This window comes from Podarcis liolepis (assembly GCF_965112155.1).
Source record: "Podarcis liolepis genome assembly, chromosome: 5".
NCBI classification, from domain to species: Eukaryota; Metazoa; Chordata; class Lepidosauria; order Squamata; family Lacertidae; genus Podarcis; species Podarcis liolepis.
Genome location: NC_139556.1, coordinates 65,863,241 through 65,881,301, shown reverse-complemented (window position 1 = coordinate 65,881,301; position 18,061 = coordinate 65,863,241). Strand labels below are relative to the sequence as shown.

Below are 18,061 nucleotides of genomic sequence, written 5' to 3'. Positions count from 1 at the left end.
TGCTGTCCCATGTTTCCTCTTGCCCTTCTATTGATCTCTGTGTATAGGACAATAATGTGATTGGTGTCAATTTATTCTTCTGTCTTTTTCTTAGCCAGAGTTGGGAAGAATCAATCTGCTTCTTTTCTTGATTATGTAGAGAGGTTCACATTACAAACATGTTATGGGGAATAATGATGCCCCATCTATGCCGCACCTCTTAATACAATATTTGTAACATATAATATTAACTGAACTATTGTTGCATAACCCCTGTGCCATTATTATTTATCCATTAGGCGTAAAACTTCTAGATATCATATCATAGTATATGTTTGCCCTATTATGCTTGGCTGCATTAAGAAGTCCTACATCCTTTAGGTGTTTTTTTGCAACAGGATCTGTCTCATGTTGAAAGCAAACATGGAAATATTCTACAACACATGATGTTTCAGCCAGCTCTCTTCCAGAAAACACCCACTACCTACCTATACAGTAGCCAACATCTGAATAAAACCAGATTTATTTAGCTTCAGTCAGGTCCCGATACTGGAGCATCCTGGATAGTGCAAGGTTGCCAACTTTACTAGTCTGGCCAGTAAACTGTTCTGTCAGATAAACAGCACTGGGTTCTGAGAAGCGAGTAAACTTCAGATTCTGACAGGCAGCACACATGATCCAGCAACTTCTATCAGATTTCACCCATAAGTCATGTCACCAAGATTTGCTCTGGCTCTAGCCAGAGTCCCCCTAGGCCACTGACCACATGCTACTTGTACCTTCTCACTACTGTGAAATTTTGACCAAAATATGCTTTGAAATAGAGCTTTGTAGGTATCAGGGTGGAATAATGTGGGATATACAGGCTGAATTATCAGGATGTGAGAGCCTGCTCACTCCTAGAAAACCACCGCTACCTATTCTAGCACAGGGTTGCCTCGTACCTCCTTTCCTTCTTACCACCAGTTCAGGGAGTGGCACTACAGGTCACCTTCCTCCTCTTCAGCCTCAGTTTTGCTCTTGCAGAAGAAGAGGAACAAGTAAGAGACAAAACTAAAGTGAGTTGGCTCTGGCTCTCGTTGGCTCTGGCTTCACCTACTATTGGTCTACCTGCCTTCTGCCCTGTGAGTCCTAAAGAGCAATAACTACCACTATGTACAAATAACTCATTCTCCAAGTGCCAAATCTTATGTAGCCAAAATGGCACCATCTGTGCACAAGACAGAGGTATCAGAAAGCTTGGGGGAGCCAAAACAAGCCAGTGAGGACAGAGAGAAAATGAGGATGAAGGGAGAAGTGGGAAGTGGGAGCTGCCTGGCTCCTGAACATGCAGAGTCTGTAAGGCAAAATTGGGTTATGGGTCTCACTTCTTAGAAGGCTAGGCACCATTTCTTACTGTTATGTTTGCCATCTAATGCTTGTAAATAACATAACCATTAAGTGCACATGCTTGGTTATTTAATTGGTTATCACAGCAAAGATAAGATTTAATGGAAAGAGCTTTGTTGCAATATGAATGGATTACCTGTGAATGGAAGAAATCTTATCACATGGCAAGCTTGTGGGCTGGTAATGATGTCTCAACAGGCCACGTAAATTGGTATCTGAGCCTCTCTTACACACAGGAAGATGAGGGTTGTATTATGCTGCATTTGGCTTGCTTGACACCACAACAAGCTTGCCATTATTTGATATAATTAGTTCTGTGTCAAAAAAATTAAAAATCCTCCCACCTTTTTGTAAAGTGTTCTCCGACAATTAATGAGGAAAGAAATTGCTTTTGAAAATTATCAAAGCAATTAAGGCAGTGACTTGCCCAATATCACCCAAGGAGTTCATGCCTGACGAGGGATTTGAAACTAGGCCTCTCATTCCAGCAATCTAACTAGGGAGACCCACAAGATCATTGATACACTCTAGCCCCCTTCATAAGTTATGCCCCCAGTAGCCATGTGTGTTGCACATAGACGTCCACAGTGAATATGTTTCAGAAGAATGGGTCGTCCACTCCATGAATCTTGCTAGTAGATCCTCCCTGTGACCAGCAACTATCCAGCTGTTTAACTTTGGTTCAAAAGATGGTCTATAAGAAAGCTGCATATATCATTGTGAGATCTCTTGACATGGAGGCACCTGGTGGAATCATTCCAAGAGACATGCCACAGATACCTATTCTTTCTAGTGCAGTTGGGTTATGTCCTCCCCCCTCCCATTGAAATATTTTCCTCTCGTCCCCACCCCCATTGACAGCATCCAGTGAAAGAAATGGCGAGTTCAGTACAGTGGTATCTCGGGTTAAGAACTTAATTCATTCCGGAGGTCTGTTCTTAACCTGAAACTGTTCTTAACCTGAAGCACCACTTTAGCTAATGGGGCCTCCTGCTGCCGGGCCCCGCCGCTGCACAATTTCTGTTCTCATCCTGAAGCAAAGTTCTTAACCCGAGGTAATATTTCTGGGTTAGCGGAGTCTGTAACCAGAAGCGTATGTAACCTGAAGCGTATGTAACCCGATGTATCACTGTATATAATATATCCTTTTCTGAGCACCACAGCATCCTCCTCCAAGGAGGCTGAGAAAGGAGTTACATTAAAGAATCTCTCCTTCACAATGCGTTCAGCAGAGGATTGGTGATGAGGAGATAACATGTGTATACTGGGTTGGATCCACACTAAGGCTGCAATCCTAACCCCACTTACCTGGAAATTAGACCCATTGGATTCAATAGGACCTGAGCAAATATTGTTAGATTGCACTGTAAAGTGCACAGGTCCCATTGAAATCAATATAAAGAGTTATTCATGAATAACTTAAGTCCCATTGATTTTAGTGGTAACAAAACACCACCTGCTTGGTCTGGATTCAACCTACTGTATCTAAGAACCCACTCCAGAACACTGAAGAAAATGAGCTATCTGTTATATGTTAATCTTGCAGATTGTATTGTTCCACCTGAGCCTTTATGCTATTCCCAGTACATTGCTACTTTATTATGTTCTTGTTATCATTCCAAAGTGTTTGTCTGCTGCTTTCTGCTGGCAAGCTCTACACTGTACATGTCTTGGCAGTTTTATTTCTTCCCTACCTGTACGATTTTTTCCTTCTTTAAAAAAGCATTTGTTTCCTCTGCCTATCTCAGGGCAAGTAATGTGCAAATATCACCTCTAGGGTTGCTGCATTAGAAGTCAGAAACAGTGGTGCATGTCCTGGATATGAAAGGTTCTCCTGCAACTTCTTCACCATATATGTGCACCCAAGTCTAACCATTGCTTGCTGAAGAATCTTCTGCTTTTCCATGTTTTGCTGGTAAGTTCTCGTTTATTTTGAAATGCATCATACGAAAATTAAACAACAAGAACAATGAGAAATATAGATGGGAGATTAATTACTTTGGTTTATATTTATTGATATGGAAAAAGATGGATTTTGATTACCCATCACATAATATTTTTTAATTTTTTAGAGAGAGAAATATGGTCTTTCTGTTGAGTGGTTTGAGTCTCAGGGCAAGTGCATTATTCTCTGACAATGAATGTGGCCATTTCAAGAGGGTGCATAAAGGTCTGAGCATGCTGTGACAAAAGCAGAAATGTTTTGATCTCTTTCAACAGAAAATGGAAGGAAGGAACCATTTTATTTTCTTAAATAATACTTGTAGGAATAAACAAATATATAAATAGCAACATCCTATTTATGCTTACAGAGAAGTCCCACTGAGTTCATTGAGACTCACTCCCAATGAGAAAGTGTGCATCAGATTGCAGCTTTAGTGTAATACATTGATGTTGCATAAAAAGACAGTATAATCGAAGACGTGAAATATGCCTACCACAAAGGGGTGTTAAGCACTACAAGGTCTATAGTTAATATGTGCCATGTTCCAAGAAAAAGGTGTTCAGATTTTGGAGCTGTAAGCTAGTCTATGCTTCCAGGTGTGTCATAAGAAAGCTGAAGATAGTGCAGGATAGTACGCACCCCGGAAATGATCTCTTTCAGCTTCTGCCTTCTGGAAGAAGGTATAGGGTTATAAAGACTAGGACTAGCCGCCTGAGAAAGTTTTTATCCAAATGCGATTTTGGTTTTAAATGCAGTGTAAGGTAGTCTCTGTAGGAGTATATTGTATTTAATTATGGGGTATCAGAGCTTTTAGGGGCTTAACCAGGCTGGGATAGCTGGCTTGTTGACTTCTGAATGTCTGATGTAGATTTTTTTCAATTTCATTGTTCTGTATGGGACAGTGACAATAAAGATTACCGTATTGTATCGTAGTGTAACAGTACACATTTGGATATGCACATGCAATTACCTAAACCTTGGGACTGGTGATCAGCTTCCCAATAACATTAAATTAGTGTTGTGCTGAAAATTTATTGCATCTTTTCAACCATTCTTCATTAATTAATGAGAAGAGAAATTGCATTCAAAAATGATCAAAGAGGATGGGGTGGGGAATCAGTCACATTCTCATGGTTTCTTCCATGCTTACTTCACTTCCAAGGTGGTCAAAGGTTGTGTGTGTGTGTGTGTGTGTGTGTGTGTGTGTGTTTGTCTTTTCTTTCATTCTATAATCTCATCAGTGTTCTGCACTCTGCAGGCTTCCCATGCTTCAGTTAAGCCCTGGGGGAAGACATCCTGTGCAGTGGTGTAGTGGTCCAGTGTCGCAGGGGGTTGAAGCAGTGGCGTAGCGTGGGGGGTGCCAGGGGTGCCGGCCGCACCGGGCGCAACATCTGGGGGGGCGCGCTCGCTGCCTCCGGAGTCGCCGAAGAGCCTCGGGCGCAGGCTGTAGCGGAGCCGCATGTCTCGCGGAACCGACGAGCTGTGCGCGCGTCCGGGCTGAAGGCGCCCGGTAGGCAGCGGCTCTCAGCGCTCGCCGCGGAGGACGCGCCAGGCAGCCCCTCCTCACAGCCCCGCCTCCATCGCTGCTGCTGTAGCTGCTGGGCCGTTGCATTTTCCTCGCCTCTCTGCCCCCCTCCTCCTCCGGGCAAGCGGCGTCGTTTGGGCGGCAGCGCCAGCGGCAACTCGCAGGTTAGGGGTTGGGGGGGGCGCAAATTACTTGCCTTGCCCCGGGTTAGGGGGCGCAAATTACTTGCGTTGCCCCGGGTGCTGACAACTCACGCTACGCCGCTGGGTTGAAGACCTGTTGCTGTTTCTGCAATAGGGTCCCTATTCTAGATCCTAGATCTGCCCAATCAACACCAAAGAGAAGCTTTTCAGCCATGGTATGCTCCAAAGCTAAGCATTCAGAAGCACTTGAAACACAATGTGCCTCAGTTTTGTTTTTTCTTTTTATTAGATTCATAGAAATAATAAATGGTATAATTAAAAAGACCAAGTCTTCTTGTACATTGCAAAAACAGCATAATAAATTTGCAATAATATCTACAACCTCGGATTCATTATTAGTGGTCAATGTACAAGTCCTTGGTTTAAATAAACCAAGTGGATTGGATGGATTAAATAAAAACAGCAAATGGAAACAGGATAGAACTACTCAGCTCTGTTCTGTTTAAAGCTTCCTATCTTTATTATTATCATTATTTGGTTAGGAAGAAAAGAGGGGGAAAGAGGGGAAAATGGTAAGTAGGGTGTGGCTGGGTGGTTATGCTTCTATTCTTTTACAATGTGCTTCAGTTTCAAGAGAATGGTGTGCAAGTTCAGTTGTGTACAATGGAACATCGTGGAAAACACAAGTCAGCTCAAAAGAAGGTAGTTGAGCACTCCAAATAATGTGTCAATGCATGTTCTCAGAAATTATCTACTTCAAAGGCAACACATGGAGGTCTGCATTAATTGTTGCAATGCAGTCCTGATTATTATTATTATTGTAAAATGGTAAGATCATTGTATAATCTTATAAAGCTGCATGTGAGTGTGAAGAGGCATGGCTTTGAGTATGATAAAAGGACCCTGCAGACTGCAGAGCTTATAAGCCATGCTTACAAGAAAGAGAACCCTTGGCCACCTAGCAGTGATAAGGGAAGAACAAGACCCCACCCCCACGAAAGAAATTATGAAATGCCCCAAAAATGAGGCAGCAAAATGGAAATCCTTTTTCACAGAACACGTTGGAGAAATTTGAGAGTTTGGCAGGATGTTGCAACATGTACTTCCATATCTGGCTTTCATAAAGCAAATTGAAGAAAAAAGTAATTGGCTTGAATTACACACACACACACATTGATTTTCAAGATAAGAATACAAATATAAGGAAAAGAGTAAACATATAACCAAGCTTATCGACTGAAACATTGGTGTAGGTGAGCACGTAATGCAGTATCATTATAAATGTCCTCTCAATTATTATTTTTTATTATTTTAAAAATTGTATGGTTATGACTCAACTGCACCAATAACAAAAAGGAAGTTGGACAATCACCATGTGTGCATGATTATGAAGTCCATATAGATTTGGCTGTTTCTGACAGAGAGATGCACATATTTTGGTCTATGATAAAGGGATACTGAAATGGTTTTGCTTTACCCTGTTGCAGCTTTAAGTTGAATGTTATCTTTGCAGAGATTTCAATCAACAAGACGTTCTTATACGAAGATTGTATAGACAGATTTTCTAATTCCTTCCAATTAGAAGGACTAGTGGCAATTAATAAAAATGTTAACAGATAAAATATCCTTGTTTAATCCTTGATTTCCCCTCCCCCCCAAAAAAAAGTTCTGGAGTACAATGAATTGATTTTTGCAGTATTCTTCCCCCATTTCTGTATGTCTCACTATCCAAAATGCTTATAAGTGTGAGCACTCCCACCATAAATGGAAATAAGTTCCTTTTCTGTTGCATCCATGTCTGAGTCCAGCAACATCTGGAAAACCATAGGTTTCACATCCCTGATATTACATTTCTGCATCATATTCCACAAGAAAATGTCTCAAAGTGATTTACGAATCCATAAAATACCACACAGTTTGGCAATCATTTAAAAACCATACCTACAGAAGAAATATAACAGAAGAATATTTCAAAATGCTCTCCATCAACAATAATTATAATAATAATGAACTCCACGAAACAGGCCAAAAGCCTTACGACACTACATTCCAAGTGAATGACCAAAAGTCTGGGCAAAAACCCAGGCACCTAAAAGCTGGCAATGATGGTTCCAAGCATGTTTTCCTGAAGACAACATTCCACACGCCCTAAAAGAGAGTAAAAGAAGCACATTCAAATATGCACTGGAAGAAAATGATAATTTATCTCACTTCTCTTTAGCATCCTGATTTTGAGTATAGCAGAGTAGTGAATATTCACTGAAAAGGGATTAATCTGCAAAATTACCCTGACACACCTTTTGAACAGGCCTTTCCTTCCCCAAAATGATGCTTTAATGACAATCAGATGCTTCCGAGAATATTAAATTATTCATGCTGTTTAGAGTCTGCAGCCTTCTTCCGACAGCTCATCGCTTGAAACGACTCCAGTGCTGTTGGCTGAAGCATTGCAGCTGAAAGTTTCTACTGTGATAGGCAAAGCCGAGAAGGAGTGGATAACATTTATTAAGCAGCCAGCACTGAGATCAGCATCTTGGCTGAGGAGAGCTTTGCAAACTCCACTCAGCCACTTGTCTTGCAATGATAAATAGATCTTCTCTGCAGAAGGAGCAGTGCTTAATCAGTTCCAACCCCTTTGACGGCAAAAATTATCTTCTGGATGGAAAAGATGGATGTTGTGGGAAAGACAGAACAGCCATTCCTTGTCTTTTGCAAACTAGAGGGTGTTCCAAGGTACCAACATAGAGAGGGTGCTACCTTTTGAATTTTATTTTTTTTAATCAGTCAGACATGTTTGGAGAGATTGCAACTGAATTCAATAAAGTCTCGAGTTTCTGAGGAGCTGAGGCTGAAGACATGGAGCAACACCCAAGATGCTAACCTATATGAATCCCAGCTGCTACCTTTCCTGAAGTCTCCTGCAGACACAGCTGGCCTAAAGTACTGTAGGGCATCTGTTGAAGACATTGGGCTTATGATGATCTATGGCTCGTTCAGGACAGTCTCAAAATAGCTGCACAAGCAAGCTGGCTGACACAATCTCAGCACATCAGAGTTTGGGAAGAAGGGACATTCATTTTCTCCTGAAAACTGTATTACCTCCCCAAAATTGGAGGATGGCATTTTGTTTTTCTTTCTAACTTTGAACAATTATGAAATAATTTTATTCATCTGCCATCCATCTCTGATATTGCTGCAGCAGAGACCTGACATGGGCTTCCTATTCACCTCATTTCTGCTTCCATATTAGGACAGAGACACTAATCACCGATAGAGAAGAAAGAGCTCCCGTAAATAATTTTATCCCATCAGCATCCTGTCTGCAACAGAAGAGAAAGCCTGGTGCTTGGGAGGGGAATCAATTCAGACTTTGGTTCATTTTCTGAATGCAGCCCCACTGGGAACACTGAATTCAGCAGTAGCAATGGAGTCTACTCAGCAACATGAGGAGGGTTCTTTAAGTGACCCAGGAAAAGAATCCCCTTAGGCAGGTAAGGGAATCTAGGAAATGGTGGTAAGAGGACATCTATATTTATTTTTTGAATTTTACCATGAATAACGCTGCTGCATCCTGCTAATTATCTCCCAAGAATTTGCAGGTCTTTTCTAGGATTTTTGCTGGATTTCAGATCTTTTGCCATGGTCTGCATGTATAGTGAGTGGCTTTGCACCCTTAGAAATTGGATGGGATGGGAAAGGAAAGGAAAATCCCCCCAAATGCAAGCTGCAATCTTATATACACTTACTTGGGAGTAAGCTCCACTGAAAATAAATAAGGTGCTACTGGAAGGAATTTTTTTATTTTGAAAATAATGAGACATATAGGATTGTATTGTCAACCACTAACCCAGGGTTGATGAAGCTGGGGGCCTTCAGATGCTGCCGGATTACAACATCCTTCATTCCTGGCCATTGGCCATGTTTGACTGAGGCTGGCAAGAGTCCAACAACATTTGGAGGGCCACAGCTTTCACACCCCTGCTTGAACCATTCTTTTTAACCATATATTTTTCCAGGAGACTGAAAGAATTCATTCATGCTGTAAACAAGGCTCCTCATCCCACATTTCCATTGCAACCCCACAGAATCTGTTAATAGGGCACAACCTTCTGCTGAGAAGGATGGTGATCACCTATTGTTAAGGTTTTGAAAAGCAAAGTGCAACAAGTGTGTGTGTGTGTGTGTGTGTGTGTGTGTGTGTGTGTGTGTGAAGAAGAGTATGACTAATATTTATTATGTTTTTATTAAGATCAAAAGTTGGAGAATCAGTCAACATGCTGAAGGAGAGCCAGATGTACCTATGTATCTTCTTTTTGCTTGCATTTGGGATACTGTATGAGTTCTCCCTAGAACCTGGTTGCTTATTTTCCTGCAAACCTGTTGCTAAACAACTTGTGATACCCCAAGATGTCCTCTCCCAGGGGAGAAGTATCATCTTTCTGGAGACAACTGATCATCTGCAGCCTCCACCACTGGTTTTATGCTCTGTGGAATCTGCTGCTAGAATCTATTCGGACAGACCCATCATTTTTTTAATGCAAGGGCTGAACAATAGCACAACGATAGATTTCAAGTTGACTTCCCCTTCGCTGTCTTTCTTATCGGCTATGAAGAATGTTTTCCTTTTCCCCCTGGAGATGGACATTTTGTTCCAGGACACACCTCTGTTCCGGTGGTACCATCAGGTGAGAGAGAAAGAGGTATCGTTTTCTGGTGGGATGCATTAATTGCAAAGTTAGTTGTAAAATATTTTTGGTGACAAATATCAATCTCCCTTTTTAAAAAATACAAACTGCTTACTGGTGGCTTTATCAGTGCAAAAGAAAAGAAATTGTTAACTGCCTTTTCCTACCAAGACACTGAAATGTCATTGTATGCTTAAATTTAGTAATGTTTGGGGAAGATGTAACTTCAAAGCATGTTTTATTATATCCTTTGGTATCATTTTACCGTGTACAGCACAGTGTTAGTAATCACCATGCATGGCAATCAGCCCAGGTAGTGGGGAGAATTCAGAAGAGAGAGTCAATATGATGAAAAAGAACACACCATCATATGTTACACTTGCATTGGGCTTCAGAGTTTCAAATTCACAATTTCTGTTTTCCAGAAATTCTGAATAAACTGGCTACAGTGGTACCTCGGGTTACAGATGCTTCAAGTTACAGACTCTGCTAACCCAGAAATAGTACCTCGGGTTAAGAACCTTGCTTCTGGATGAGAACAGAAATCGTGTGACGGTGGCACAGCGGCAGCAGGAGGCCCCATTAGCTAAAGTGGTACCTCAGGTTAAGAACAGTTTCAGGTTAAGAATGGACCTCCAGGAGGAATTTAGTTTGTAACCAGAGGTACCAGTGTAGTACTATTCAGCATGTTAAAAATTGATATTTTCCTTTTACACTAAATATATGCCAATACAGCTCAGTATTGTTTGACTGGCAGCAGTTCTCCAGGATCTCAGGCAGAAGTTTTGCTCATCACCTATCTGATCATTTGAACTGGAGATAGTAGGAATTAAGCCTGGGGTGTTCAACAGGCAAAACATGATGTCTGTGGTCTACCGCTGGGCTCTGCTCCCACCCACAGGTTAAGTGGCCTCTGTAGGAGCTGAGATACTGATTGATGCAGTGAACCCACTGATACGTTCAGGCCCTATACCTTCTCAGGTATGCCTGTATAGAGGTGAGGTCTTTTCTAGTGGGAAGTCACATCCAGAATTTGAACCTAGGATCACATACATGTGACACCTGAGCTGCTCCACAGGGCTAAGCATTCCTGAACTTCCAGTAGTGGAAATATTGCAGGCATTGAAAGGAAGAAGTAAGGAGTATGTCTTAGGAGCTAGGGGCTATCCCTTGATTCTGTGTCCATTTTTAACCCTGCAGGTGAATGCAACACAGGAGAAGAACTGGGTCTATATTATCTCTGATGCAATCAGGCTTGCAATGGTGTGGAAATACGGTGGGATTTATATGGACACAGATGTCATTTCCATCCGACCCATCCCAGTGGCCAACTTCTTGGCAGCCCAGTCTTCCCAGTTCTCCAGCAATGGGATCCTTGGTTTTCAGCGTCATCACTGGTTCCTCTGGGACTGCATGGTAGATTTTGTTCAGCACTACAACGGAGCCATCTGGGGAAATCAGGGACCTCACTTAATCACAAGGGTGCTAAAGAGGCTGTGCAACCTCACAGATTTCAATAATGTGGAGGATCAGACATGTCACAACATTTCCTTCTTGCACCCCCAGCGCTTCTATCCCATCCCCTACACACTGTGGCATAAGTACTATGAAGTGTGGGATTCAAAGCCAGACTTCAATGAGTCCTATGCTTTGCACCTGTGGAACTTCATGAACAGGAAAGAGAAGAGAAATGTGATCATTGGGAGCAATGCCCTGGTGGAAAACCTGTTCAGAACACATTGCCCTACTACTTACCAGAGTCTTATTCAAGCTGCACAAGGAAGCAAACAGATGTCTCAAAATAAAACTAGCCCATTGTGGTAAAGCAAAAGGAGGATATTTTACCATATGCAATACTTATCCTATTAGGCGTATAATTTCGGAACCTCGGGCTCCCAAGCAGATCACCTTCCACTGCAAGATGATTTTTAATATTCTCAGGGGGGATGGAAATCAGAGAATTGCAGACTTGGAAAGGGCCCTGAGGGTCATGAATGAAAAGCATCTCAAAGAATTTCATCTAAAGCATCCCTGACACATAGCCATCCAACCTCTGCTTGAAAACCTCCAAAGAAGTAGCGTTCACCACTCTCTGAGGCAGGGGCGTATGAAGTGGGGGGCGGAGGGGGCAGGGCACCCCGGGTGCCACTCTGGAGGGGGTGACAAGATGACCCCTGCCTCCCCCCAGCTGTAGAGTGGCTGAGGGCATGCGCAGTCAGTATGGGTGCCACTCGTGCAGCGTCCATACAGGCTGCCTCTCGCATGGCGACGTTATGGGCTGCCGTACATGTGCACTCCATACGAGATGCCCCACATGCACACTCAGTATGGGATGCCACTCACATGGCAGCCCGTATGGTCGTCATGCAAGCGGCAGCCCGTACAGTCGTTGCAAGCAGACGGCAGCCTGTATGGTCACCGCGTGTACACACTCCATACGGGATGCTGCACATGCACAGTCCATACGGACTTCACATGTGCAACACTGGGCGGTTCGCCCCGCCCCTTGGCATCCTGCCCTGGGTGCCAGAGGGGGTTCTTCCATCACTGCTCTGAGGGTGTCCATTCCACTGTTGAACAGTTCTTACCATCAACAAGTTCTTTTTGAAGTTGAGGCAGAATCTTCTTTCTTGTAACTTAAATCCATTGGTTTGAATCCTACCCTCCAGAGCCGGTGGGAAGGAAGACTTGCTCCATCTTCCATGTCATAGGCCTTAAGATGTTTGAAGAAGGCTATCATATTTCCTCTCAGTCTCCTCTTATCCAAGCAAAGCATACCCAACTCCTTCATCCATTCCTCATAATGGGAAAATAACTTGAGAGAGATTAGAATGCCATGGTTTGGCAGCAATGCCACCTGGGGGAAACTCCATAATAGCTGAATAAATAATAAAATAAATGGCTATAGATGGAATAATAATTGCCATTTCCTACATAATTCTATCTTTTGCTACTGCCACTGAAGTCAGGCAGATTTTTGTTAAAAACAATGTCTACATCCCTGTTGATACACATCATGCTAAAATGCTATGTGTTTGTCGTGGTGATGGATACTATGTTGTGCATCTGTTTGCATCTGCTTTTCATTATGCTGTGGTTGATATAATAAATAAAGCTGTAACAAATAAAGAAGACTGATTTCCAGTGCAATCCTGTACATATCTGATTTAGAAGTAAGCCCCGTTGAATTCATAGGAGCTTATGTCCAAATAATACAGGATTTCAACCTTCAGTATGTATGCAGGAATATTGGGTCTTGACATAATGAATGATGGTCTTTGTCCTGATATTCTTATATATATTGTTCTTCATTTGACCCTCCTGCCTCCTTTTTAATAGATAAGCTACAGTCAACTGTCTGGTATGGTGTAACTTATTTATATACCATATTTATATGCCAATTTGATTGCATGCAGAAATAGGTGTCTACTAACTTCTGAACTTAACTACATATATTATCCTCTTCAACTTTCCTAGTAACTTTTTTGTGGGGGGAGAGGCCTTTCCTTGCTTTGACAGGTACTCAATACACCACTTATTAAGGGGCACTGAAAGGACAAGGACAAAGCCATTTCGTTTTGTCCATAAGATTCATGGAGAATCGTGAAACCCTGTGCTGGCCTCATTTAAGGACAGGATGGGGAGGTGGATAAGCCATTGCTTGTCAGGCATATGATTCTGCTTTACCTACTGCAAAACAAGTTGCTATTTAAGCTACTGCCTCTTGAGACAATTTATAGTAATTGAGCAGACTAGAATGCCCCCAATCCATCAAGGATCAGATGCAAAGTTCTGTTTGGTTTTGCAAACTGCAGTTTGGGCAAGGGTAAATGACATGGCCAGAGGAACCGAGCAAAAGAAACCCAGATAAAATGTATTACATATGCAAGTAAGTTGGTTGATTTCATGTCACCAAAACTTACAGCACAATCCAATACATATCTATTCCAAGGTCAGTCCCATGACTGAGATCAATGGGGCTTACTCCCAGAGATAGAACTGTAGCTGTAGTCTTGCATTTTTATGCACATATTAGTGAAAATAACATAGAAAAATGCTTTACATTAGAGGAAACTAGCTTGCAAAAATGTATATACAGTGGTACCTCTGGTTACGTACTTAATTCGTTCTGGAGGTCCGTTCTTAACTTGGAACTGTTCTTAACCTGAGGTACCACTTTAGCTAATGGGGCCTCCTGCTACTGCTGCCTCGCCAGAGCACGATTTCTGTTCTCATCCTGAAGCAAAGTTCTTAACCATAGGTACTAATTCTGGGTTAGCGGAGTCTGTAACCTGAAGTGTATGTTACCTGAAGCGTATGTAACCCAAGGTACCACTGTATTAGGCAAAATCATATAGAAAAGTGTGTCTTATCAGGAGAAATCCATGCCCAAATGCTGATCGATTACCCTGAGGACTTTTAAAAATAATAATCATTGCAAACTGATGTGGGAAAGTGGCAAACTGAACTGAAGACTGGAAAAACGAGTAACTAAGAGAAACCCATGTTGACAGATTTGCCTGTCCTTAATTGCAACCGTGAGCCCAGCCTCTTCACCTGCAGTTACATGTTCGGGTACAATTATAGCCACGGGGAGGCAGCTTTGTTATCAAACATACAGCAGCTTAATAACCCCCTGAGCATCGATGCTCTAATGCACTTTTATTACCTGATCCTCCCTCTTTCCGCGTTAGCAAAGCCAAACAAGAAGGGAAAGGGAAATCAGGTAGGGTGTTATTAGAAGTTACTACAGCAACGGCTTGGCTTTGGGGACGGCCTCGCAGCGATTCCCCCCCCCCCATCCTCGAGGGAGCAGCTCTCTGCGCTCAAAGCCCTGGAGCTGCTTTCTCCCGCTTCAGCCTGATGTTGTGCATTTAGGCCGAGGCGATTCGTCGCTGTGGGGAACCAGCGCTTTGCTGGATGGTGTTGAATTTCCTGGGTGGGAGGAGAGAAGGAAGATTCCAGCTCGGACTGAGTTGCGCCTCCAAATCCAGGCTGCTTTAGATCGCTCTCTTTCTCTCTCGCACGCGCCCAGTTCCCAACCCCACGCCACAAAACATGCGCCCTGGAGACAGGTAAGGATTTGCTTTGTTTGGTACTCTAAAGAACTGAAACGTTGCATCGTGAAGCTCTGTAGCAAAAGAGTTGGAGGAGGGAAGGAGGGAGGGAAGAGGGGGAGGAGGAGGAATGCAGAGAGGTGGGACTAACCAGCTCTGCTTTGTTCAAGCCACTGCTCGCCTTCTTTCCCTCTTGCATGTTCCCACCGCTCCGGAAAACATCAGCGGATGAAGTGGCTTGTTAAATTTCAAACACTCGCAGGAACCTCCGGACTGGAAACTTAAGGAGCTGAGCTGACCAAGCGAACTAAATCTACATAGTAGCTCCTCCCTCGCTGTCCACCAAGCTACTCCTGCCTGCAGCCTGCCTAGGAAACTTTTCTCCAAAAGCCGATTCCTTGCAAACTTTACTGGAGAATCTGAAGCAGCTAAGGGGAGGACTTGGGGGCTGCGTGGCAGGAAGGGGAGTTGGTTTACCGGGAAGGGAAGCAGGGGCGCTGATTTGGGGCATGCTGGTTATAAAGTAGCCTGCCACCAAAAAAAAAAAAAAAAAGGAGAGGAGGATGAGGAGGAGGAGAAAAGGCATCGCTCCTTGTTCAGTTTTGAAACTGCCTGAGTAGAAATTGCTAGCCAAAATTTGCGGGGGCGGGGGGGGGGGAGAGGGGAGTTCGACATTCCGCGGCCAGAAAGGCCCGGTGCATCCTTCTCTTCGGAGGCATTGGGGCTTCTTAGCACTTGGAAATCCAGGGGCAGTTTTCCAGAGAGGTTGTCGAGGGTTGTCAAGAGAGGCATGTTACTAAGGCCATTCTCTTCTATGGTGTGAGAGAAAAGGTAGGGGGAGGGAAGAAACTCAGTGTTAGGGCATCTGCACTGCATGCAGAAAGCCGAAGGTTCAATCTTTGCCATCTACAGGAAGGGCTAAAAAAGACCCTTGTCTGAAACCCACGCCAATCTGTGTAGACCAGTGTTTCCCAAACTTGGATCTTCAGCTGTTTTTGAACGACAATTCCCATCATCCCCGACCACTGGTCCTGCTAGCTAGGGAAGATGGGAGTTGTAGTCCAAAAACAACTGGAGACCCTCAACCCTTTTAATCAGGGATGATGGGAGCCGTAACCCCACAACTTATGGGGAACTGAAGATTGAGAAACACTCATGCGGACAATACTGAGTGAGATGGACTGATAGTCTGACAGCATAAGGCAGCTTCCTGTAATTCTGTTTAAGCAGCTTCCTGTAATTCTGTTTAAGCACCACCAATGATGCTTTACAATGTGGCTTGCCGCCTTGCTTCTGACAGGGCCCCTGGGACTTCAGCAGCTGCAAGAAAATTTATTTGCCTATTAATATTTATTAGATTTTTATACCACTCAAAAGATCTCAAGGTTGTTCACAACATAGAAATACAAGATAAAAGCACAAATAAATAGTTAAAACAGAAACAACAAAACAACAACCCCCTCCTCCCCCCCCCACACACATTTAAAAGGCTTTAGAATGTTAATCAGCCAAGGGCCTGGTTGAAAATTACATCAACCTGTACATTTTGCCCCTTTCATTCATAGGCAAGCTAAACATGGTGAGGGGAGTGATAACAGCCCTGCAACATCAGTAGGTCTGCCCCTGCAGGAGGGGACCTGAGAAAGCGCTCTCTCTGTGCGCAGGTAAACAGCAAGTGCTTGAGAAGTGCACTCCCAGCACAAAGCAGATTATAACCATTGCAGCAGAATGTGCTTCAGGTGGGCAAATAGTGTGGGACACTGGGACAGCATGGGGAGGACATTATATGTACAGCACCCCTAAAAGGCACTTGCATCCAGCACTGAATGCACATTATTATGCAGGCTGTACACACCCCAGGAGTCCTATGGCACCTAAAAGACTAACACATTTATTATGCCACTTGCTTTTTGTGAACTACAGTCCACTTCATCAGATGCATGAAGTGTTATCCTGAGGTTTTGGTATGGGGGGTGGGGCAGGTAGAGGGAAACTGTTAAAAGTGAAGTCAGAGGGAAATGAAAAGCGGAAAAGTACAGAGAGTAATAATTCCATATTTAACAGTGGGACTTCACAAATAGTTATTGAGGGCACAGGCACCATGCTTTGTAAAGCAGTTAACATCTCTAATATGCTAAAGTCCTTTGTCTCGGTTCAGCCCACAAGTGATAGCACTGAACCCTTTCATACAATTCAGTGGTTTCATATTGCAATCTCCCTTTGAATTTCCCTTGCTGCAGGATGGCTACTTTAAGGTAATTTACAGAGTATTCTGGTAGGTTGAACTGTCCCACCACTGGTTTTTGAATATTCCCACTTCAAATGTCAGACTGGTGTCCATTTAGTCTTTCATATTTAGACTGGCCTGTTTGTCCTGTGTAGAATGCAGAGCAGCTTTGCTGGCAGATGAGAAGACATGTTATCACCTAGTTGTTCATTGTGATCCTTGTTTGCTCATACTGGAGCTGCAAACAAATACATACAAAGCCAAGAATGAATATTTAACCACTTGGAGCGTGCTGCTTAGCTATGGTATATTTGTGCTACTGTGAGGGAAACTTTGGAGTCCTGTTACCATCATGCCAGGACACACCTAGTAACACACCGTTGCACAACACAACTGTCTGTTGTGAATAAGCAAGGGGTCCAGATAGATCAGAACAGCATTTCTATACTGGAAAAAATGGTATGTGTCATTTTAAAGTACTTTCCCCTAGAGACTACTATCCTATGCACACATTCCTGGAAGTAAATCCCATTGAGCATAATAGAACTTTCTTTTGAATAAGCATGTCTAGGATTACATTGTAAGCGGTTTTGTAATTGTGGCAATTAAATGTTGAAAGCAAATTGTTATAATAAGAGTACCATATCAGATGTCCTCATTTTTTCAGTCCTCAGAACTGAAAGCTCAGTGACTCTCGTGCATTTTCTATTTGAGTAGGAATCAACACAACTCAAATTATAGTTGTTTGAGTACATGAGCACAGGAGTGTTTTTTATATGGAAGCTGGAACCCTCGCCTGTATTTTTGATAAGCCTATATTGAGAGCCAACTTTGAATTTAATAGCGAATGAATCAAACATTTCAGCTAGAAACAGCAGTCACCTTGATTTGCTCACCTATTCATCTTGCTATTTTCTTCACTTATTTGAAAACTTAGTAGTTGTTTCTAATCTGTGGTTGTTTAACGATCAAGTATGGTAATAAGTAAAGTGATATAGAAACATAGAATTGTAGAGTTGGAGGGCACCATGAGGGTCATCTAGTTCAACCCCCAATGCAGGAATCTTTTGTCCAACATGGAGCTTGAATCCATGACCTTGAGATTCAGGGT

The 18,061-nt window shown here is 42.9% G+C and overlaps 2 protein-coding genes across 6 annotated transcripts in view; both read left to right on the top strand.

Annotated features, from left to right (window-relative positions):
• The first annotated feature begins 3,152 nt into the window (after positions 1-3,152).
• On the top strand, positions 3,153-12,798 carry A4GNT (alpha-1,4-N-acetylglucosaminyltransferase). Of its 2 annotated transcripts, XM_083505768.1 has the most exons (4): positions 3,153-3,283; positions 7,766-8,495; positions 9,231-9,666; positions 10,867-12,798. In XM_083505768.1, exons 3-4 carry the CDS (start codon positions 9,256-9,258, stop codon positions 11,488-11,490), a joined length of 1,035 nt encoding a protein of 344 aa, XP_083361894.1. In that variant the 5' UTR covers positions 3,153-3,283; positions 7,766-8,495; positions 9,231-9,255; the 3' UTR covers positions 11,491-12,798. The 2 variants fall into 2 exon arrangements, with proteins under 2 accessions (XP_083361894.1, XP_083361893.1); XM_083505767.1 differs by lacking the exon at positions 7,766-8,495.
• A 1,516-nt stretch (positions 12,799-14,314) lies between these two features.
• DZIP1L (DAZ interacting zinc finger protein 1 like) overlaps positions 14,315-18,061 on the top strand; it is a 31,556-nt gene continuing 27,809 nt past the window's right edge. For 2 of the 4 annotated variants that reach the window (XM_083506390.1, XM_083506389.1), the window contains exon 1: positions 14,315-14,392. In XM_083506390.1, the coding sequence (XP_083362516.1) occupies positions 14,321-14,392 (72 nt within the window). In that variant the 5' untranslated portion in view covers positions 14,315-14,320. Of the gene's footprint in view, positions 14,393-14,468; positions 14,742-16,737; positions 17,410-18,061 lie in introns of those variants that run through there. The other 2 variants (XM_083506392.1, XM_083506391.1) reach the window with 2 other exon arrangements.

Excerpts from the sequence above, each read along its gene's own strand:
- A4GNT (XM_083505767.1), top strand. The coding sequence starts at position 9,256 with ATGCTGAAGGAGAGCCAGATGTACCTATGTATCTTCTTTTTGCTTGCA. Across the intron at positions 9,667-10,866 it reads TGTTCCGGTGGTACCATCAG|GTGAATGCAACACAGGAGAA; the intron begins GTGAGAGAGAAA and ends TTAACCCTGCAG.